General features: G+C 40.5%; 1 protein-coding gene across 1 annotated transcript; it reads left to right on the top strand.

Moving 5' to 3' along the window:
• The first annotated feature begins 542 nt into the window (after positions 1–542).
• On the top strand, positions 543–11,893 carry GALR1 (galanin receptor 1). Its single transcript, XM_075495668.1, has 3 exons — positions 543–1,244; positions 7,992–8,057; positions 11,331–11,893. Exons 1-3 carry the CDS (start codon positions 543–545, stop codon positions 11,646–11,648), a joined length of 1,086 nt encoding a protein of 361 aa, XP_075351783.1. The 3' UTR covers positions 11,649–11,893.
• Positions 11,894–24,557: the final 12,664 nt, after the last annotated feature.

The following is a 24,557-nucleotide window of genomic DNA, read 5'->3' as shown; positions in this document are numbered from 1 at the left end:
GCTGCCGCCCCGGGCCCCGCCGGGCAGCCCCGCGGAGGCAATTGCAAGCTAAACCGGGGGGCAAGAAAGGCGGGGGAAGGGGAAAAAGAAAAGGGGAACCCCCCGCGCCCCCGCTCCTTTCCCCAGGCAGACACCCGCGGGGAGCTCAGCCCCCCGGAGCAGCGGGCGGGCGGCGGCCAGCGCGGAGCGGCGCGGAGGCTCCGCCGCGGCGCGGGGCGGGCCCGGGCGCGGCGAGGGGGTGCGCGGCCGGGGCCGGGGCGCCTTCCCCGGCGGAGGAGGCGGCGGCCCCGCGGCCGGGCGGGCGGAGGGCGCTGCCTGCCAGGGGCCGGCCGGGGCTGCCGCGCCGCCTCCGCGCCCGGCGGCGCAGGCTGCGGGCGGCGGGGCACCCTGCGCGGCCGCGCTCTCCTTCCTCCCTCCCTCCTGCCCTCCCCGCCGGCGCTGGCGAGGGGCGGCCGCCCCTGGCTCGCCGCGGCCCGCCGTGCCGGGGAGCGGCGGCTCCGCTTTCCGCCCGCGGAAACTTTGGCCGGCGTGCAAGGGGGAGGATGGAGGCGGGGGAGCCCGCGGCGGCGCCGCTCAACCGGTCCCGGGCCGGGGCAGAGCCGCCCCGCGGGGAGTTCAACCTCTCCGGGCTGCCGGAGGCGGGGGAGAAGCCCCTCTTCGGCATCGGCATCGAGAACTTCATCACCTTGATCGTCTTCGTCTTGATCTTCACCCTGGGGGTGCTGGGCAACTCGCTGGTGATCACGGTGCTGGCGAGGAGCAAGCCAGGCAAGCGCCGCAGCACCACCAACATCTTCATCCTCAACCTGAGCATCGCCGACCTGGCCTACCTGCTCTTCTGCATCCCCTTCCAGTCCACGGTCTACGTGCTCCCCGCCTGGGTGCTGGGCGCCTTCATCTGCAAGTTCGTCCACTACTTCTTCACCGTCTCCATGCTGGTGAGCATCTTCACGCTCTCGGCCATGTCGGTGGACCGCTACGTGGCCATCGTGCACTCCCGACGCTCCTCGGCCTTGCGCGTTTCCCGCAACGCGCTGCTGGGCGTGGGGCTCATCTGGGCGCTTTCCTTCGCCATGGCCTCGCCAGTGGCTCACCACCAGCGCCTCTTCCACCGCGACGCCAGCAACCAGACCTTTTGCTGGGAGCAGTGGCCCAACCCACGCCACAAGAAGGTCTACGTGGTTTGCACGTTTGTCTTCGGCTATCTGCTCCCGCTGCTGCTCATCTCCTTCTGCTATGCCAAGGTGGGGTAAAGCAGGTAGTGGTGAAGGGTACGTGAAAGGGATGGGGGGGGCAGTGGTGGCAGGTGTTCTTGAGCCATGGGGGCATCTCTGGGCATGTAGAGGGACATGGCACTGTCAGGAGGCAACGGGGCGGGGGCGGTTTGTGGCGCCAAGGGAGAGGGCAGGTTTTGTAGCTGAGGGGTGACTGGGGGGGACGTGTGTGTGTGTGTGGCACAGAAAGGTCAGGACAGGGATTGCACAGGGTGGGGAGAGGGGTTGGTTCAGGCAATTACTGGGGTCCCCTCTGCCAGATTTCCTTGTTGCAAAATGTTAAGAAGCCCCAGTGCTCTGCTGCTTTCTCTGTCAACGCAACTCTCCTATTTTCTTACAGTGCTGTATGAGGCGTTTAACTCCAAGTACAACAAAGCAACAAGTTGTTCAGGCTTCAGATGAAGCATTGCGGTTCTTTAAAATGCAGTGCACTTAAAAATGACACAAATCCACCGGTTTGGTCTGATCCAGTTAACACATTAAGGGCAAAAGGTGCATCACGCTGCCTGGTCCCTGTGAGCCCTGTCTTGCCCCAGTTGAAGTGGATGGGAGATTTGCCTCTGACTTCAGCAAGGGCAGGTGGTGCGAGGGAGCAGTGCATCAGGACCCGGGTAGGAAAAAGCAGTAAGTAAAGGTGCCTGAATAATGGTACTTAAGGACTTTTCTGCTCAGGCAAACTGTCACATTTTTCTGTGAATATTAATTGCAGCCTTCAGCGTAGGGTCCACCGCTTGCTGCTGGACAGGATCTGGAGCACCGGCTGCTACCTGTTGAGTTAGGCAGAGATCCTCCTGTTTCTGTGCCAGCAACCTTCAGTAGCAGGATTTCTCCTTAGGCAGTAACTTACATTCGAGAGGATAGGTCTGCTCTTGCAAATAAGGACTGCTTAAGTGTCGAGAAGTCAGTTCTTTAATTGGAAAGTTAAACAGATGTAATTAATATATTCAATTTGAACAAATAATTTTATGTTCTGCTCGGTTTTATATGTATTACATCAACTTAATTGTGATGTGCAAATTAAGGATAGAATGGCAGCCAACTCTGCTACAATTGAGTTCTGCAGAACTCGAAGGACAACGTTTCTAAGTTACTGTTTGTAATGAAACAAGTCTGACCTGGCAAATGGAGGAGAAATAAGTGTTTTCATACATAAACTGAATTCTGTTTTCCCTGGGTGAATACACTGGTATTTCATCTACAGTGGTGAATATGACTGAGCTGTGAGAGGGACGAAACTTGCTGTAGCCATAGGTCATCAGAGTTTTAAGAAAGTATTGCCTATTTCAGGGAGACTGTTACCAAGTGTGCAGAAGGAGCTTTTCAGCTGTTAAGAATTCTTACTTGTATTTTTTAAAGCGAAAGCATCTTCAGTTTCAGCATAAAGCACTGGCCTTCAAAGTCTAATTATATGACAGAAGATTGAAAACAAGTCTTTCCAAATTATAACAGTCCTGCCTAGTATAGGGGGGGAAAAAAGGAAATATGCTTAAACAAAATATAAGCATAGTAAATATCACACACCATGTCGTTACAAAGCACCACTACAAAAGTAGATATCTCAATATTAGTAGGAATATGTAGTTTAAAAAAACCCAACCCAAACAATGAAACAACTCTGTGAAATACATGCCCAGAACAAGTTAATAAAATCAAGGTCACTCAAAGTTACAACTAAAATCTTGTGCTTAAAATATTGCCAAGGCTAGGATCTCACCCTTGCTTGGTGATGTGTTTTGAGCCTGTATGTACGATCTTGCTTGCCATGGTGTCAGGCTGGAGGACCCAGCCTGAAGGGATGAGTTCTAGGAGTCACCTAGGAGATAGGTGGTATTCCCATCAGTGTCAATGAAGGTGAAAAATGCCGTGCCTTGTACAAGGCTCTTCGAGGTATTTGTACCCTGCAGCATCGAGGCTCATTCCTGCCCTCATTAGGAGCCACTGGCAAATCTCCAGCTGCAATATTTTGGCACGTGGGGCAGAATGAGGAGAAATGAAGGATGATAGGAGCTGAAAATCAGAGCTGAAGTTTTAGATTTGTCAAAGCCATTGCTACTTGTCCAGGTCTCCAGCAGAGTGGTCACTGTGAGCTTTTATTGATGTCGCTAGAGTACTATGAAGTACAAGTATTTTGGCTTCTGAATGCACGCAGGGTTAGAGGATCGCTGCTGTGTAATAGCCTCAGAAGGATCATAAAAATAAATGCATTGGTTTCTTATGGACTCCACTGTTTTTCATGAACTGTGGATCAGCTAAAGAGCGCAATCTTCTGATACAATAGATTAAGACAAAGGAGACTCATTTCTCTATTTGAATATATTGCCTTTTCCAGACTCCTTTAAGGCAGTTCTGTTTCTCTTATAAGCAAATTGCAATTGAACTTTATAAGCGAATCGCAATTGAACTTTCAGTTTTGAAAGTCTCATTTTTAAGGCACTCCAATAGGGAGCAGAGTTCTTTCTCTCTCTCACTCTCTCTTAAATTATGTTAGGGGAGATTTGTATTTTCCCCAGTGGGCAGCAAGACTGTTACAACCTACGGAAGTGCTGAAACAGCGCTAGGTATTTGGGAACAGCGTCCTCCCACAAAATCGGAACTGGAAGTCTCACGTGATGTGCTCCGAAGGCAGAGATTTATGAGCTTGTGCTCTGTGTTGTGGGTGTACAGCTACCTGTTTCCTCTCTCCCACAAATAACTTTGGGTCAGTTTCAATCAAATTTGATAGATGAGTGAAAATATCAAAAGGAATGGTATTTCCCTAGTTTTGTGAAAACAGGAGTCGGTAAAGAAGGTGGAGAGTCTCCATCTTCTCTCTCCTTTAAGGAGTGTGTTTGCACTCAGCTGTTAAACATCAGACAAGCCATAGGGGGAAGAGGTCCTAAGTAGCTTCTACTTATGGAGGAGACTCATCTTTTTGGGAAGGCACAGTCAAGAAATCGCAAATCCATAGGAAACCAGCTTTTGTTGGCTCACAAAACTACTCTTGAAAGGAGCTTACTACTCCAGCCAGAGGAGCAGTGAATATGTAGTTATTAGTTGAGCTACAGCGCTACATACTTCTAGGCAGCCTGTATTCTTATTTTTTTATTGCATATCATATTACTTATTGTATTTTTTTATAACTGACTTTCTATGTGTTTTGTAACATCGCTGCAACATTTGCTCACTAATGTGTTCTTAAAGGGCAAAGTGGTAAATGATTCCCAGGGAGCTTCTAACAGTTGACATCTGCCAAGGTAGTGCAATGTGAAAACTGATTTTGGGTGCCTCTGCTTTTGAGTATCCAATTATGAGGCTTCAGTCCTTGAAAGTCAGGCTTCCTTCAATCAAACCCTTAGGTTGGGCACCTAAACAACCCTAGCAAACTTTTCCTTTTATAGATGTATAAAGTTAAAAGCTTTTTTTAAGAAAAAATTTCTTGCCTTAAGAATGTTTCCATTATTAACTATCATTCTGAACATTCTGAATTCATGGAAAACATGTATGATTCATACACTTGGTTAAAAGTAAGCCATAAAAAGTAGGGCCCTCAACATAAAATATAAGCTTATATGGTTCTTGGCTTAAGATATTATATCTTAAATTTTGCGGAGCAGTGAGGCAAAACTTTATTAAACTACACTGAAAAGAAAAAGTAAGGGTATGATACATTAGTGACACACTATTAAGCAAAAGAGGGTGAAGGATCTGTTGTAACAATAGAAGTAGCAGCTTTACTTTAAAAATGGATTGCAGGCAATGGCACTCATTTAAATCAGGTTCGTACTATAAAATAAGGTTCAGAATGTAATGCTCGCATCATGGCTCTGTTAAACAAGCAGTTCATTCTTCCTAGGTAATGACCTTGGGCAGGCCTTCCTGCTGCATGATTTTCGATGGCTGATAATGAAGGTGTAGTCAGTGGAATGATTATATACAGCCAGACAGGAAATAGGCTTTGCAACAAGTGTAGACTTCAAACTTTTATTTTGTTTGGTAGACCTATACGAATAGGCACAGATAGTTTAAGCTATTTTATTCTCTCTCCCTTAATGGAAAAATCCCTTTTTTAACTTGATTTGGTCATAGTCCATCAGCCTGGGCTCCCAAACCATCTGGAGGTAGTCCCTGAAACACCTGCAAAAAAAAATATTAACGAATGGATAGTCTGCAGGCAAAATGTAGGGCCTCCCAAATGCCTTCAGTGGTAGTTGTGGTAGTACAGTCTGGACCAGCTTGGACCTTCTTATACTTCTGTGATCCTACAAGTCTCCTTACACCCTCTTTCAGAACAGCATAACTTTCTTCCCACAGCACCCCACCCTCACTTCCAAAAAAAAGGAAAGCTATTCCTCCCCTGAGAGCCAAACGCGCTCTCTGATCAACTGGTACATGAAAGCTGGAGTTAGAAAAGTTTCATGTAAAGAGTTCCTTTTCCACAGAGCTGAATTTTTTAAAAATGTAACACCTCATTGGAAAAGGTTGTGACTTATTTTTTAGCAAGGTATTTCATTCCGTGAGTTAAAAATGCACATGTAAATTTATTAGTGGGTATTTTGAAAGACTTTCCTTAGAGAAATAACCTGAGACAAAATGAGAGGCACATGTAGAATTATGATTCATTCACGTGAAGTGACAGTGGCTGTTAGAGGAACAATTGATTATTCATTGGCCCAGAGAAAAGATAATTTGAAGAGGGCAGTGAGGAGAGGTGTCTTTAATTTGCCTTGTAGTGTTTGTGCATAAACATGGCTTTTAATATCCCTCCACAGCATTCTGTATAGGTCTCCGAGTGCTGTTCCACTGCTGTTGATAGGTAATTAAATTTTGCCTGTTTCTCTTGCTGCTGGTTTGCATATCATCTGGTACACTACCATGTACAGCCAGCATGTTTTCACTGCAGAGGCTTATTTTTCTACCGGGCTGTCCAGTAGAAACAGCCCATGGTTGTCAGTTATGTGAAGGGGGGACGATAGGTGAAGCAGCAGTGATGGGAAGAGAACTCCACTGTATTTCTCCCATGCTCTTTTTTGGTTTTACATTTTTCACCCAGGGACTAAGCAATTCTGCTCTCTTGTACATGGTGACGGCAGGTGAATAAAGAGTGTGTGAGCCAGAGGATAGTCTCCTCGGTCTTCTGCTGGACCTCAGGGGCTCTTCTGTCCTTTCCTTCTGGTCTGCTTCATCCTGGAGAAGGAAGGGCTGAAGCCAAAACCAGACCTTCTCAGAGAAAACCCATTTATTTTTCTCCTGCCTTTCCTGAGCTCAGGTTAGCCCTGGTAGTGACCTGGCTAGCGTTTCAGAATAGGGAGAGCGTGCAGGGCCGAGTCTTTCACGCACAAACATGTTTGTGCACAGATAAGCACAAATGAACCGTGCTTCCAATGTTAAGTGGTTACAAGTAATTTTTATTTTTATTGTTGTTTGTGGTTCACTGGTGGCTAAGAGTACGTACTTAAAAAGTGGAATCTGCTGATGAGCTACGGTTATTCACAAATACCATCTTATTTCTTTTAATTCATTATGTATGTTTCTAAGACTCAAATGCTGGAGTGGGATCAAGTCTATAGGTCATCTTGTCTGGTGTCTGTCCTGGTAGTGGTTAGCCATGCATCCCAAAGAAAACAGAGAAAACACCCCCAGTGATATAAGAGAATTTGAATTTATACCCTTTTCCCCACCTCAAGAAGTCTCCTTATAAGTCCTAAAATTTAGTTTTATATTCCTTAAAAAAAATCCTTATAATGCTGGATGATCTTACCTATTAAATTGTTCTCAGTTCATCTTAGAGCTATGTAAAGTGCAACCTAGTGTCATCGTCATCATCTAACTGAGCTCTACGCTCTGACACTCTCTCTAAAAAATTCCTCTTACCATATTTTAATTAAACCCTCGAGTTTAATTAAGCATCTCCTTTTTTTTAATTCTGTATGGTTTACAACTTGTTAAACACATTCAGCTGAAGAGCGTATTCCCTGCCCCCCATGCCTACAAATCATGCCACACGAATATATTAGATTCAGTTAATAATGACTGCAGATAAAGTAGGGCATGCACCTCCATGCATCCACTATCCAAAATCTTATGTGTAAATCATTATGTTAAAATTCGGACCCTGCTCTTGGATGATGAGCCTTTTTGAGGCATATTTAAAAAAATTACGTGTGAAAGGTACATGATGAGTATCATCAAATTGTTGATAAATGTCATGCCTCATGTGAGATTCATTTTAGTATAAATTATTTTTGAAAGCCTAGGCTTCTTTCGAAGATCAAATAGCACCATCATCCTGATTATATTAACCAAACATCCATCTGAAGAAAGCAAATTATGGTGACTCAGAAAAGCTCTGACTCAAAACATACACTTTTTATGTTACATGCAGTAAAGGTTATTCTAAATTAACAAGCATTGACATTTTTATGGAAGAAGAATGATTGCTAATTCTAGGTGCATGATAGGTTTCCATTTGTTGCCTTGTTCATTTGTAATATGTATTTGTTATGTAATACATCTCAATCTTTATACAAGAATTCAGTTGTGGTCTGCTTCATATTTGTTGATTCACACAGATGCAGATATGTAATTCCTTTGCATTTTATACTGTGCACTTTTGAAATGTGTAAATTGGATCAGCGATGTTTGTAAGCAATTTATGCGGTACTGGAGGGCATACTCCAAAATATATGGGTTTGGATTTTAGAAAATGGTGAAATACAAGATGCAAATTAATCTTTTCAGGTTCTTAATCATCTGCATAAAAAGTTGAGAAACATGTCAAAGAAGTCAGAAGTGTCCAAGAAAAAGGTAGATTGCTTTCATTACTAATATCTATTTGTTTATATTTTAGTTTTATGGCTAAGCTAATTTCATATTATATTGCTTGTTGGCAAAGATGTAATGGAGAGAAGGAATTGTATTTAACGAGAAGAGAAAGTATTTAATGACGTATCGTGTATCTCTGAACTTAGCAGGATTGGAATCTTTTCTGATTGAGTTTTCCGTCGCGGTGCATCAAGCCATTACCTGAGAGCCCCATATTTTGAACTTCAGAGCATCTGAAATTTAGACATGGAGAGACAACCTGTCTCTAATGTTAATTTTTTTTTTTTTTACCTCACAGGCATTTTTCCCTAATTGTAAATCTTTCTTTTTTCATTTATTTTTTATCTAGCTGAATTTTTTTAATGTTTTATGAAGAATTCCTAGGTTATATGATGAGACTTTAAAATAAGGTTTATTGTGCTTCCTGATAGGAGTCTAAGTAAGAGACTTTTAATGATTCTGCAATTCTTCTATTGATTTTCCACAAAACAATTTTTTTCTCTTATGTTCAAGACTTAAGTTATATAATGGTTACAAGTAGAATTGTGAAAGGTTTTTAAAGCAGAATATAAGCTTTGAGATTTAAAACAATATTTGAAAGATGTGTTTATATATTGAATTTGTCAGTTAATATAATATGGTTCTCATTTTTGAGCAGATTTGACCACGGTAATCATTTGACTAACTTCTCAGTTTATGAATGTGGAGTCAGAAAAACCCCTTAGGCTATAGCTCTTCATTTGATCTGATCACTATTACCATATGGGCATGCAGACGGTCTGCAATGTAAATGAGATATACATGGGTTCAACAGGGAATAAGTAATCTATTATTTATGCATTCTCTATTTTTTTGAAACATATCCCAGTCAACAGATTTTAATTCCTAGAATTAAAAGCATTATGGCCCTGATTCTGTAAAATACTTAACATATATACTTTTGCACTTAATGTCGTCAAGGCCAAAGGCGTAGTTTTCAAAGCCATTCTGTACATTGCCATCTCTACTCTCATCTAAATTATTCTCAAATTGGAAATATCTGTGCATTTCCTCTAAACAGTAACTCTTAAAAATTGCAAGTGAAAATCAGATCTGGCTAGGGACCAGCTTTCATAGCTTCAGGGAAAAGCATTACAGATACGCCCAAGACTGCTGGGACGTATCAGGGTTCGGTAACCAAAGGGCAAAAAAGAAAAGCAGCCCAAACCTTTTTTTGCCTTAGAAAATAAGTTTCTGATCCTAAGGCCTAATCATGTTTTTCAAAGCAACTCTGTTTTCACTAGTGTGCTGTCTCTCTCTGGTTACTGTATCTTTCTTCCTTTCCTTCTGCTGTTTTGTTAAGAATGCTTTTCAGGCTTAACTACACATTTCGAGCTTTATTCAAACCTTTATGAAAATTTCAGTAGTAGAATCTTAAAATGAATTTGCTGTATGTGTGGAAAAAAGTTAATGAAAAATATGAATGTGCCTAAATGCTATTTTTTGTGGTTTTTGGTGGCGAAGCATCGATATTAATGTCATGTATTTCAGGTGGTTTTTATTTGCCAATGAGAAACCCGAAGCAAGCTCCCATTAGGTAAACAAGAGCTGCCCTTTAGTGTTACCTTGGTTGCAAGGCATAGTGATGATTTTGGAAAAGTAAGCTCTGAAGTTAGGCTTAGGAGGAAAAATGGGATAAACCAGATGTTGCGAGGTTTCCTAATGCAAAATTACTTATTCGACAGATATGAAGTACCTTAAGTAAAATAGTTATGAGACACACATGGGCAACCTCTGCTTTCAGGTGCATCTATGCAGTCTATTGAAAGTCAGTGATTTTCCTGGTGTAATTTTTTTTAGAATTTTGAACAAACTGAAGTAATATGCCTCTTTGGAAGTAATTGTGCATGTTGTATCCAGACAATCTGTTTTCAGTTGGAATATTAACACATTGAAGGGATCAGAGAATGACCTGCTCTGAATTTATACTTCCTTGGTAGAGCATATTCTCCTGATGTGGCTTGAAAGAGAAAATATTTGTGTGGCTGTTTGTTAGTGGCAACTGACTTAAACTCCATAGGGCTAAGTAGAGGAAGGGCTTGTGGAAACAGAAGAATCCTTGAGACTAAACAAATTATATTTACTACAGAAATAATGTCCTTTGGTTTCTGTTGTGAGATTTTGCTAAGCAACAACAGTATCTGGTGTAAGTTATTTTGGCCTGTTGCCACAGAAATCAAACTTTTTGTTTCTGTAAGTTTCTGTAAGTTAAGTCATGTTGTGATTAGGTAGGTCAATCTGAATTATTACCGAGCATTAATCAATTCAAGCAGTATAGACCAACTTCAAGAAACTAGCAAAAAGTCTGGATATTCTCTGTGCTGCAGTATTTATCGCTCTGTGGCCACTGGGTTAGTTTTGCCTGTGAAGAAGAGCCTAAATTATCTGAAAAATTATGTTGTGAAGTGTTAATATAGTAATTATAATGGTCCATAACATAATATGCTTTGGAATTAATATTAGGCTTTTATGGGGAGAGTGATTTAGTTGAAAGAGGTACTTGTTAGAGGAGCAGATACTAATTAGTTGAGCAACTGCAAAGCACTAACTGCTGTTTCTGAGGTAAGTGAAAGCTAAAGAAAACACTGACGGTCAAACTGCACCGTGCCCTGGCAGAATACCTTCAGCACCGGGAAGGGCTGTACTGACTGATACTGTAGCTGTCTGGAGGGATCTAATGAACTGGGTGGCCCTTCCTCTCATAAGTAATGGCAGTGGAGTCAGGAGGCAGCACTGAGGATATTTTGTGTTCCATTTTTCTGAATTCAGTGTATGGTGGTGAGCTTTAATTTCCAGATTGGCTTTGACAATGTGCAGTCACCAGAAGTTTCAAGCTCCTCACTTTTCTCTTTTTTTTCCCTAGTTGTTTGAGATTTCCCAAAGACCCATGTTATCATTATTTTACATCAAGCTAATGTCCACCTCGGAAAAGGCGAGGCTTTTGCGTAGGGAATCAGGAACATAATTCGTTACCTTTGAGCAAAGTTATACATTTGCCTTTTACTGTGGTGTTTTCAAGGCTAAGGTTTTCCTTGCAGTAGTTCACTATGCAAAATAAAGCTCATATAGGTAACGGAGTAAAATCAGTAATAAATATTCCAAAGTGTGTTCTCTCTCAGTATACCTTTTTCCCCCCCAAATAATGGTTTTGAAGCAGGTTAAAGCTGATTCTTCAAGTGCTCATCAGCCATCTGTGTTTTCCTTTCCCTGTCTCAGACAGCACAGACTGTGTTGGTGGTGGTAGTGGTTTTTGGCATCTCCTGGCTGCCTCATCACGTGATTCATCTCTGGGCTGAATTTGGAGATTTCCCACTGACTCAAGCCTCCTTTCTCTTCAGAGTGGCCGCACACTGCCTGGCTTACAGCAATTCTTCTGTGAACCCGATTATATACGCATTTCTCTCTGAAAATTTTAGGAAGGCCTACAAACAAGTCTTCAAATGCCAGATAGGTAACGAGTCACCTCTGAATGATGCTAAGGAAAATAAAAGTCGGATAGATACACCACCATCTACCAACTGTACCCACGTGTGAACTTTGAGAAGTCGTGTATGTCGGCTCTTCATTTGTGTGAACTAAACACCTAGAAGACAAAGCACAATGAGCTTTATCCTGGCTTTATCTTGATAAAGCTAATTGGTATTTAATGTACCAAAGTTGCGTTTGTAGCAAAAGTTTGTGGAACTGGTACGAAAGAAAACTGGGCTGATGCTTTGCATCTTAGATGGTTTTGTCACATGAAGCTCTTGGACCTTTAAAAGATAACTGAGAAAAAAATGTTGGAGATGATATGTCTGTATTCTTACTCACTAAGCATATGGTGTGTAAACATTCAAATATGCAAGAAGGACGTAAATGTTGACATGGACAAGTAACTTTCTGACATCTTACTACATCGAAATGAAGAGATGGCTAAATTTTCTGTCTTACAGATAATAAATACTGTGGTACTATGATTTCAGAGAGGAAAACTTTTCTTCTCTCTTCAGATTGCTTTGACAATGCCTTTTCTCTTTTTAAAGGAAGGATGGGCTCTGATTCGGAGTCAAAATAACCCATGTACAACTTGAGGCACTTGCTTTAGAGAGGAAGTGCTAATTTTATCTGTTTAGCTGTCTTTTTAATGTAACATACGGAGTAATGATGGACTTTTTTCGACTTCATATGCCTGCCTTACTGTATACACAGAACTTTTGTGTACGCTATATAAGGTTCTGTTTACAGTCCGTATGTAGTTGTACCAAAATGAGGATTTGTGTCTCTGAGGGAAGCTTTTCTTCATGTGTTGCATGTGCGCATGTGTGTATGTTTTGTTAACTTTATAGACTTTGAGGTGCAGATACAGTTTTAAATGTGCAATATATACATATGTTTTAAAATACTACGTTCCATAAAGCAGCTCTGGGCAATGCTTAAGTGTTTAAAAATAGCATTCCCTTAAAAGTTGTAGGAGGGGCTTGATATCATGTAGCTCTAAATTGGAAAAATTCAGAAGGATGCGTTTAAATCAATACAAAGTATATAAGGTAAACGGTCCAATTCTGCAAATTCTTAAATAAGATGAGTAGTTTCAGCAGTCTTATAAAGGTACTTAATATGTCTTTAAGTGGTAAACCACTAAAGAAATAGCGGAAGGGCACTCAGTCCTTTGAGAACATTATTGTTAGCTGGAGTAAGATGTGCTTTTACCTTTTTTATTAATGACCCATAGACTCATAGAGTAAATTAAGCTGAAGGAACCTCTGGGCATCCTCTCAAGGCAGGGCTACACTCCGAGTTGGATCGCTTCCTTGTCTAGGCAAGTTTTGAAAATTTCTAAGGATGGCGATTCAACAATTTTTTGGGGGCAACCTGTGCCAGTGCCTAAAATCACCCTCACTAAAATATTTTTTCTTGTCCCCAGTGGGATTTCCCTTGACATAGCTTGTGACCATTGCCTTCTGTCCTTTTGCTGTGTACTGAGGTCTTCTCTCTGACTAACAAATATGTAATTTAAGATGGCAATTAAATTTCCCCCCAGCCTTCTCTTCTGAAACAGTGTGTCACTCTCAGTCTCTCCTCATCTGTTGTGCTCCAGCTCCCTGGCCGGATTAGTGGCCTTCCCCTGGCCTTCCTCCAGCGTATCCATCCCTCTCGTGAACTGGGGTGTTCAAAACTGAACACTGTGTTCCAGATGTGGCCTCACGAGCCCTGAGTAGACTAATGGCTTCCCTTGACCCGCTGGCTGATTCTTGCTAATACAGCCCAGTATTACAGTAATTTATTGCTGCAAGGGTACACTGCTGACTCATATTTGATTTCTGCTTTACAAGCACTCTCGTGTCCTTTTCTGCAGAATCGCACTGAGTCCCAGTCCAAGTTTCAGGACTTTGCTTTTGGCTTTGTTGAACTTCATGCATTTGGTAGCTGTTACTTCCATTCTTCTGGCTTATCAAGGGCCCTCTGAAAGGTAGCCCTGCTCTCCAGCATATCCACCACTCCCCCAGGTTTGGTATCATGGGCAAACTTGCTGAGAGAGTCCTGCACCCTTGTCTGGGTCTTTGAAGATGCTAAATAGTGTTGGCCAGATGCTCTGTCAGATTCCTTTTTCTCCACAAACTTGCTTTAAAAAAAAAAGTTCAGAGTGGTGGAACCACATCAACTATGGAGGGTTAGTTCACATGAAAATGTCTACGCTTATGTGTCAGTATTGTCTGCTTGGAATCAGTAAAATAATATTGAAGACGTGCTATTGCATGCATGGTGTTTGTGTCCATTCTTTTATATGAAGAGACAGTTTGATGATATTGCTAGGAACACAAAATATATGAAAACTCCCCCCTCAATTGGAGAAGAAGGGTTTATCTGTGCAGGAAACCATTTTCTGGATTAGGATTGAGGTTAGGAAGGAAATGCAGCCTAGAACAATGTTGAAGTTCCTTTGAGTTTTCAGATCCTCATCACCCACTAACCACTCAAATTATTGAAGCGCTATCAGACTTCATCTGAACTTATAACATATTAGGAGATTCTACAGCTTTGAAAATGTTTTCCTTTTAAAAAATTGCTTGTGATGTTACTACTTTGAGTAAAAAATTACAATGTAAATATGTAATTGTATAAAGTTAACATGCTGAGCTTATTGTTTCATCTGGAAAAGGCTTTTTTTTTTTTTCTTAACTGTACATAACTTTAAACCCAGGTGCTTGATAGTAATGGAGCTACATCTGTTTGAAATTTTAAGGATGAGGGGGTGGTTCCTGGTGAGCATCAGGAAAACTTCCACCTCCCTTTTCAGAGAACCCTTCAGAAGCGGCTGGCACGCCAAGGCTCAATTTCCTGCCTAAAACACGCTTTTGTAGATCAGCGTCTCTAGCGTGGCTTTGACGTACTCAGCTCTGACATGGAGGCTGTGAATGTAAAACCAATGTTAACGTATGCTGTGAACCCCTGAGCAGCCGGACAGCTGGGCAGGAAGTTGTCGTGCCACAAAAATGGCTAACTGGGGCAGAAAATCAGGGAATGGGCACTGATGATCCCTCACAGCTGAATGTCTGCTTTCAGGTTCTGAACTTGCTGGCAGGGATCGTTGCTTCTTGGAGGACGAAGCAAAAGTTTCACCTCACTTACTTGCCTAATATGCTTTTTTATATCTTTTTTAACCAGAAAGGTTAATTTCAGTGTACACTGAGGTTAAAAAAAAAAAAAAAAAAAAAAAGATTTCTCTGGCTAGGGCTGAATTTTCTATTCATAGAAAGATTAATAATCCCACTGAATTCCACCCTGTTGTGTGAATTTGAAAATATTATTCTGTACAAAACAAAATAGGCAACAGGAATGGCTACTCAAATGCCTCTCGAACTAAAGCAAGATATATATGTGTAATTAAGCAAATACTTACATTTCTCTTAAATTATATTTCTCATAAGTTGAGGGAATTGGAGAACCCCAACTGAAACTGCTACTCACATATTTTTTATAAACTCTGTAAAATTTTGTTGTATCTATACTGCCAAAATGCTACCTCTTTGTGCTGCTTCACGGGTGTCTCCTGATGTTTAAAACATACGATGCACTTTCAACACTGATGATAGAAGTAGTGTATCCCATCATAGCAAGTAGTAGGAGTAGTTCAGTCCATCTTAAAACTGCGTTTTAGTGGAGAAACGGAGAAGTCTTTCCCTGTCCTAGTTTTCTCTGCAGAGTGGATGGCAGACCTGTGGAGAGGTAGCATCTCTGCAGCACCTCATGCTAACGTGAGAAGGCCTCCTTTCTTCCAGGCTCTGGAAAGGACCTCACTTCTGTCCATTTGCTGAGGTTGTATTAGGACATTGCAGCAGGTTTCTAGCCAATTTTGCATTTTATATTTTGGATTTTCTCTTTTTTACCTTTTGCCTTTAAAAGATGCAGAAAACTCGTTAAAACACTGCACCAATGGAACTTTGAAATTGTAAAAACTAGTGTTTAAAGAGGTCAAGAAATTAGTTATCAAGGTTCTTTGTGCAATGTTAGCCCTGCCTATTTGTGGGTAGGTGTTTGAGATATGACACAAAAGATTACGGCAGTGCTCTTCTTCAATTAATAAAGCCTAAAATACATTTTGCATCCCCCAGGATAGGTGTGGATCCAGATGCACACCATGCACTACTATACATAAATCAGATTTAGGATCCATATCCAAAATGGCACTTAACCCCCATACCGTTCATCACGTGCCAACACCCTGAAAAATGGGACTGGCTCACCTATATATTCAGCTCTGTTAACTTCACAGGTGGTCGTATCACCCATTTAACTCATTTTGAAGAAGGTAATCATTTTAGTTGAAAGTGAAGCTAACGCTTAGTGGCCGCTTCTGAGTCGTTAAACTACACATAGTGTACAGTCAGAAGCATGTGCTAAACATTTATGCTATGTAAACATTCTGAATTGCCCAAAATTTCTATCATGTATAAAAAAAGTAGAATTTCCTAGTATTTTTCATATGTCTAGGGTAGGTAACAAAATTATATGCTATAGTAGATTACAAAGATATGAACAAATTGGCTGAAATTATAGGTAAAAAATGATTATGGCTGTATAAGGACCAAACTTTAATTTTGTAGTTGAGTGTTCCCATCTGCAATCTTAATATTTTTCTAATATTTTGTATGATGAAATTAATTGGATCTTTGATTATTTACAAATTCTTCTGCAGTCTTTTTCTAAATTTAAACATTGAAAAAAATATTTTCAAAACCATTTAATTTTTGGCAAGATAAAGATCTTTAATGACATGGTTTAAGTTGCGGTCCTTTGAGCTTTGTATTCACTTTCACTTTGTATGCATGCACCTCTTTCTTAAAACCTTCACTTTATTGTTTTCATAATCTATTATATCTTCATTTAAAAAAGAAAATGTCACTATCTCCAAGAGATAAACGTTAAGCTTTGTATATTTAACGTTGCAGTGAAGTAAATTTTACATTAAATCCCACCTTGTAGGGAGAGGGAGGGATCTTTTTATAAAATAATGTTGTGAATGCATTGTTATAGGCATTGTTATCTTCACGGTTGCTTCACAGTACGACGTCTCACGTTGAACCTAATCATATCTGTGGTATTTGGGGAAAGGATAAAAGCAGAGAAAAGAACAGCTTCTAGCTTACAGAGCTTGTGTTAGTGTTATGTCTTCAGTACAGGTACAAATGTTAAAGACCAGAAAATTAAAATTCTGTGTTTGTTTCAGTGTATAATGAATGTAAAGTAACATGCCGTTGTTTTAAGATATACTGTACTTTGCATGAATTTTCAAGTGATTTTTTCAATAGGTCTGTACCATCTCTGCTTATCTCTATAACATGAAATACAAACTGCTTTTCTTACAAAACGTTTACGTAATACTTCAAAACAAGCAGTGCCCTCAGGAAAACTTCCAGAAAAAATAGCGTACACAAAACTCAATAGAGTTTCATGGCTAGATGTTATTCTGGGTTGAAAATACCTTTTTGAAGATTTAACAGATATAAAAAACATTCTCATTTTCCAGTACTTAAGTGCAGGAGGCGTGGTCCTCCATTCAGGCTGGTAAAAGTCAATTGAAATTGATGGAATTCATTGATATTTCTTATTCAAGCGCAATTTAATTCTCTGTAATTCTCGCGTTGCTTAAGAGACATACAAACAGAGCTAGATCCATGTATTTGAATATGAAAAGAAAGCTCTCCAATGATGTGAAATCCAAACCTATTTTATGATATGAAAGCCTGTATGTGGCTCCACTTTCAGAAGGAGGCAGTCAAATCGCTGCATATTTGTGTGCAGATTTGCGTTAACGTTGACCAATGGCTATTTCAATACAGTAAAAATAGCTAGATGAGCACGAAACCAGAATACGATCAATCCTAATGAAATGTACTTTTAAAAACAAAAGTAAATGCTACAGCATAGATTTAAAAGGATGCGCACTTTAATCTCTCAGTTTTACCGTGCGGTTCTCAAACAATCATTTGTATATGCGCATGTACTTGACATTTGTAGATACATTGGTGCACTTTGGCCAGATACATTTACTGGATGCAGACTGAGGTGTCATTTTATAGAACTGTTTCCTGAAGTGCAGCATTCTCCCCTTGGAAAACTTTGTACCCTTTCCATTGCATGGTTGTTCCATTCCCTGACAAATATCTGTATTTAAAATTTGCTGAGAAAAATAAAATCTCTCTTTTAGTAATAAATCATCTGAGCTACATAGATGTTTCTAGCAATACTTGTAGAGAATTTATCAGCCTAGTTAAGTTTAATATAAGGATTCCCAAAGAAAATACAAAGTTCTTGCTGATGGCTTGTAGATGTGACATTTGCAGATGAGGTGATGACATGACTTATTGCTTTACATTGAATTTCACAATTTAGCACAAGCAAACTCGTAGTTTTAATATAATAAAATGAAAAGTCGTACATTTAGGAATGAAGAACATGAGGGAAACTTTAAGAACTGATTATTATACTGGAAAATGATGATTCTGAAATTGTCAGTTTAATTGAACATAACCTCCAGCTCTGTGTAACTGAAAGGACTTGCATAACCCCTGGAATCGTGAATTCAGGACGTGGTGGTACCTGGGGTTGTGTCACTGGAAGCACTGCTGCAAACAGGGAGGCTTTTGCACAAAAAATCCCAAAACACCCAAGCTGAAAAAAGTCAGCAATTCAGCTTAGAGGGATATGGTTAAGAAGTGGCTTAATTACAACATAGCTCTGTAGCCATACAGACAGAGAAATACCTGATGCTATGCTGCTCTTAAATGAGTGGATGAGTTAGCAAGATCCAGCACAGTGAAATTAAGCTTTAACAGTTAAATCTGTAAATGACGTGGAAGTCTTTTCATTAAGCCGTGGGTATAAATAACCCTAGAATGCTTAATGAACAAATGTGATGTATTCATCTTGCTTCAAATCACATTTGGGTATTTCTCAAAAGATTTTATGTGTTTAAAGCTCAAAATATGTACTAGGTGGTAGCACTGCTAGGAGAAAAACCATGCAGCCTATGTTACAGAGTATTTAGACCTGCTGATCACAGTGGTCCCTTCTGGCCTTAGTCTATTAGCATTGTTACTCTTATTTTTGTAATTAATAGTATGAGAGCTATGCAGATATGAAGAAAAAACATCACAAAACTGAGCTATTATTCAGTCCATAAGTGATCATCTGAAGATGTGTCTAGAATAACTCCACAAGTGGGCCACATCCTGAAACAATCTTACCATGATTAAGAAATCAGATTGAAATCTCTGGCATATGGATTGCCATTGTTAGAGAAAGAAGTAAAACGATGCTGTGTGCTCTTTTCATTTTACTTAATTACTTTTTGCCATAATTACTGTCGTGGTTTAACCCCAGCCCACAACTAAGCCCCACCCAGCCGCTTGCTCACTCCATCCTGGTGGGATGGGGGAGAGAATCAGAAGAGTAAAAGGGAGAAAACTCGTGGGTTGAGATAAAGACAGTTTAATAGGGAAAGCAAAAGCTGTGCACGCAAGCAAAGCAAAACAAGGAATTCATTCACTGCTTCCCATGGGCAGGCAGGTGTTCAGCCATCTCCAGGAAAGCAGGGCTCCAGCACGCGTAATGGTTACTTGGGAAGACAAACGCCATCACTCCGAATGTGCCCCCTTCCTTCTTCTTCCCCAGCTCTATATGCTGAGCATGACGCCATATGGTGTGGAATAGCCCTTTGGTCACTTGGGGTCAGCTGTCCCAGCCGTGTCCCCTCCCAACTTCTTGTGCACCCCCAGCCTACTCGCTGGTGGGGTGGGGTGAGAAGCAGAAGAGGCCTTGACTCGGTGTAAGCGCTGCTCAGCAGTAACGAAAACATCCCTGTGTTATCAACACTGTTCCCAGCACAAATCCAAAGCATAGCCCCATACTAGCTACTGTGAAGAAAATTAACTCTACCCCAGCCAAGACCAGCACATTACACTAAATGTGATCACTCTCCATTGCTTTTGCATCACATTGTATCATTTGCATGAGAACTATGAGCTGACGGTTGCCGGCACATTTGAAACATCTGGTGGTAATTGCGTTTCACTCCATAAGTCAATGTTGAAGTTTTTTAGCAACCTGTTGTGAAACTGTATGGGAAATCTTTGCAAGCTGGAGGCTCTCACAATAATGTTTTCATTTCAGCTCAGCTTAAATGAAACCTTGTAAAACAGTAATGCTATACTGAACACAGATGATCTGCCAAGGAGTTTCTAATAGAGCAGTCAACATTTTGGGGAGATTTATACAGGCTGGGTGGTAGATAAACCTGACTAATTCTGAGTGTCCTGTGTGAGTTTTAAGAAAAAAACAGCTTCAGAATTGCTCCTGTCCTGAATTCTGCTCACTTGCAGGAGTTGTACAGTGCTCTGATCATGGCATCCTGTCACTTTGGAGGGGTGTCCCCTAAACCTGCTGTCAGCAGTTAGGCTTTGCTGAGCGTGGTACATGGTCAGGCCACGTACCACGTTTTTGTTTTTAAAATTTGACATCCCACTGATACGCTGCTTCCCAGCTTGCTTACCTGCCATGCAAGGCTTCATGCGGGGTTGCAAGGTGGGAAGGCTGGTGTGAAAGTGGGCTCTGCTGTTTTCAAGACTCTTGGGTACTCCCTACTAAAGTGTATACAGGGCAGGGGTTTGTGTTTGTTTTGTTTTGTTTTGTTTTCCCCTCACCCTCAGCGCTACAAGAGAGGAGCAAAGAGACGGTTTTGTCCTTCGACAGGAAGCAGCCTAACTGGGATCTTGAGCAGGAAGGAGACCGCTTCTGTACTTTCAACCCTGAAATCTGTGATCCTGCAATATCACAGCAGTCACAGAGACTGTCTTTTGTCTTCCTCCCCATCTTCTGCCATCTGCCACTTTAGGTTAAATTCATCTTGCTCTAGCTATTCAAGTAAATTAATCCCACAGTTTTATGTCTGTAAGGACAAAATGTGTTGTTGTAGGTTCAAGGGTATCCTGATAATACGGCCTGATGTACTAGATGAAAAGTAGAACCTAATTATTAACATCAGAGTAGAAGGAAGGGTAGGAGGAGAGGGAGTAAATGTTGAAGACCATCAGTGTCTGTGAGTGGAATATATTTAGGGCTCCACCTTTCAACCTCTACCTAGGCAATACTTAGTAGTTTGCAGGCAATTTGTCAGTATAAGGAAAGAGTAGAATCTTCTGGACTTGGGTCATTATTTTTTACATCTCTCCATGTCTATAATAAACCTTGCAGAATCGTATTTCTATTATGTTGTCCTTTGTTGCTCTACAGAGTTGTCCAGAGATGTGTTTTCAACTATTTTTGCATTCATATGGATGAAGATTTAAGTATTCTTTTTAACTCTCATGGTAATCCTAAGAAAAAAAGGTTCATTTTACCTCCAGTTCTGCAGACACCTAACTGCAAGGCACCATTTATGTGTAAATCACTATTAAACATACAGGGAAATAACCCAGTAACACTTGAAATGATTCTTGGGGGAAAACAAGACACAGCAAGTAGGTTCAAATATAGACCTAATTTTCACCTGCAGTATTACAGCTGATGTTCATGTGTGAAACTTGTTTGGAAAGAATACTTATACTATGATCCCATGCTGGAAAAAGTCTTAGGCTAAAAGTAATGCAGAACTATACTGTGAATATGAACAGAAAATATTGTCCAGATAAAGGGCTCAAGACCATTTTGCTATGGGTGAAATAATATGAGGATGCTTAGGATGGTTTGTAATCACAGAACCCTCATTAAAATGTTTTTGGTGTTTTGCTAATTTTGCCACATCCAGAAGCTTTCTATAATGACAAATGAAATAGAATATTGTATTTAAATTATTTATTCAATAGTTTCCATTAGTATATAAAGGCAAGAGTTTGTTCCTCTTCTTATAAGACAACAATATTATCAACGGTTTAGTTGAGTACAAATGGAAATAAATGGACGTTCCTACTTCTAATGTGAATCTTACAGTATTTACCCACTCTTAAATACAATATTCAGAGACCTTTCCTACTTTTCTTTGTGATATGATATTTGTTGTATTTAATTCTTCCTGGCTAAAAAGACGCAAACAGAACATACTATTTGCTTGGTGACTCAGATTTCTAAAAAAGTGTGTATTAATCAAATTAAAGCTCATAGTACTGAATGCTGTTCATGTCCTGCTTTTCTAATCCTGCTTTTCTAATCTGTAAAAAAAAAAACCAAACCCATTGTTACTGAAAAATACACTGCTTTTAAATGACTTTTATCCTTCCAACAATTAATGCACATGAGAGAGAAAGAAGAGGGAGAATATTTTTAAGACTGTATTTCTAAAGCCAAGAACTGTATTACACCTCATTCTAAGAGGCAAAAGGGTAAATTAGCAAAGTGCAAATAAGGGTGAAACTGAGCTATTACTGCTGCATATTTATGGAGATGACTAAGTCAAGTGCATCACTTGATTTCATTAGAAGAAACAATGAAAACTGTTCCTGTCGACCAAATTCTATTCTATTCTCATTCTAGTTGTATTGTAATTTCTAATGTACTTCACCTGAGCAAAATCAAAGTTATTGTTAAATTAATCATCTAGACTTTACTGAAGAAAGCAAAAGATAAAATCATGAATAAATAACGGTAAAAGATATTGAAAGAAATAAGTGGGATACTGGGGATGTCAACTATCACTGGGCAGTTGGAAAGTTGTCCAGGATGCAGTTTTTTGGGATGGATCACTATATGATTTAGCAGGTCAGTAAACTTTCCTACCAGCCATGTTCTGTTATGATCTGTCACTTATTTTGCCTTTTTTTTTTTTAATCTGATCTAGTTTCTCAGGAAATTAGTGAGTCTTTCCAATTATTTCAGTGGAAACCTGATCTGACTCCCTCTCCCACTGCAAGATAGTGTTCAAATTGCTGCTTCTGCAGTCTTTCTCCATGCTACAGAACAGTGTTCTTGTGAAGACAGAAAATGAAGTATGCTCTAAGGAAGAGGAAAATCTCCTGGTAAGCTTTTGATGTCATGAAATCTGACCTTTATATCAGGAAAGCTGCAATGTCTGTCAGTATGACACTTGACCCCATTTGCTGTCTCTTGAACAATACAAAATTGAGGGCTTAAATTCATCCCTGAAACTCCCTTGACTTCCTATTGCTGAAAAAAGAAAAAGCAAAAGAAAAAAGGATGATCTCATCTGTTATAGGCCATGGATTTTTGGAATAATGATATGTCCAGAAGTATCTAGATGATGCATAAACATTCCATGACATTGTTTAATACACACTGAATATAGCATAGTAAATTTTAAAAAACAGGTAAGGTGATTATTCAAAAAAACCCCACCCTTGCACGTTACCATCGGTAATTCAGTTAAGGAAATAGACAATAGCCTTTTAAAGTGGCAGTCAACACATATTAACCAGACTTTTTGGTCTAGTTACAGAAAGTGCAGGACATTTTTTGTGTCCTCCCTGTTTTCTATATTTTATCTTAGTATGGCTTCAAGTTTTACTCTATACTTTCTGCTTACTTTTCTTTCCTTATATGAGTCATATTTTTATTAAAAGAAATCTGAATCACACTTCTACAGAACTAGTCATTTACATGTCTGATATATTTATATTGTATTAGAAGTATACTTTTGCAGGTAATATTAGTAGTAAATCAGCCACATTTGATTTCATCTATCCCTAAATCCTACTGAAGTGGTTAGCAGCTCTAACACTGTGTAAGCAAGAGAAACTATCAGTTTATCCAAAGGCAAGTGACCAGCCTAAGTCAAATAAAGTTTCCACAGAGACATCAAACAGATGTCACCAGAACATCTCATTTTGCAAGCATTATCATCTCATTAGGAGGTCTGAGACATTCTGTTCCATTAAACCAGGAACAGGCGGGCTGGAATAGGTGTCTAAAACATTATGTAGCTCTGTGCGTCTGCTTACTGTACTTGGTCGTGCTTAATCCTCACTGCTTCTAACGAGGTTTTTAGTGAAGTTAATTGTGTTACAAGGTTTTGCCTCTAAGAGCTCTGTGACTGCAGTTGCAAGACTGCTTTGGTTAAATCACTGAAAGAAGGTACCTGATGCATTCTGAAAGCTTTTTTTTGGTATAGCTTTCTTCAGAGTTTCTTCTTTTGTTATTGTTTTGTATCTTAACCACTTATTGTTCATCAAAATCTGCTTTTATTGATGTTAAAGATAGTATTCTTTGTAGTTGTAGACGCTCTGTCCCTGGAAACATTCAAGGTCAGGCTGGACGGGGCTCTGAGCAACCTGACCTAGTTGAAGATGTCCCTGCTCATTGCAGGGGGGTTGGGCTAGATGGCCTTTAAAGGCCCCTTCCAACCCAAACCGTTCTATGATTCCTATTGCTTTCAGTAGGAGAAAAATGGCAAGAAAATGGTGGTGTAACTAATGCAGCGGACCAGGACCATTGGGCCAGTACCTGGATGTCCTTGGATATGACGTGTCCCCTGACATCATCCCTCACTTGTTTTACCTGAGGCACGGTGCTGCTGTCTTCTGAGACCCATGAGATGTGTCTCACTGCCTTCTTCCCAGGCTCCCAGTGACAGAGCTCTGGCAGTACAGATTGTTACTGAAGTCCTGGGCAATCTCATGCTCCAGGTGCTGGGATGGCATCTTCTAATGCAGCAGCTGTGAGGGACTTCTGTTAGTCACTGATCTCTCACAGTTACCTGGTGCAGGCCAGTACTTCCTCACTCCCATTATTTTTGGCATGCCTTGAAAATGTTTAGGTGCCTTTAATTTTTTTTCTGTTCAAGTTTAGCTCACAGAACATCCTAAACAGTGTGTCTAATAGATTTTATTATTTTTATTAGAGTAGTGCTCCTGAAACCCAGAAGCAGGTTTCCACAGTCCTTAACGCTAACCTTTCAGAGGCAAAAAACCACGCTCTCCCAAACTCTTCCTGAATCAGTGCCAGCAAAGCTAAGAA

Source organism: Mycteria americana, chromosome 2 (assembly GCF_035582795.1).
Source record: "Mycteria americana isolate JAX WOST 10 ecotype Jacksonville Zoo and Gardens chromosome 2, USCA_MyAme_1.0, whole genome shotgun sequence".
Classification (NCBI taxonomy): domain Eukaryota; kingdom Metazoa; phylum Chordata; class Aves; order Ciconiiformes; family Ciconiidae; genus Mycteria; species Mycteria americana.
This window is presented reverse-complemented; position numbering and strand designations above follow the sequence as displayed.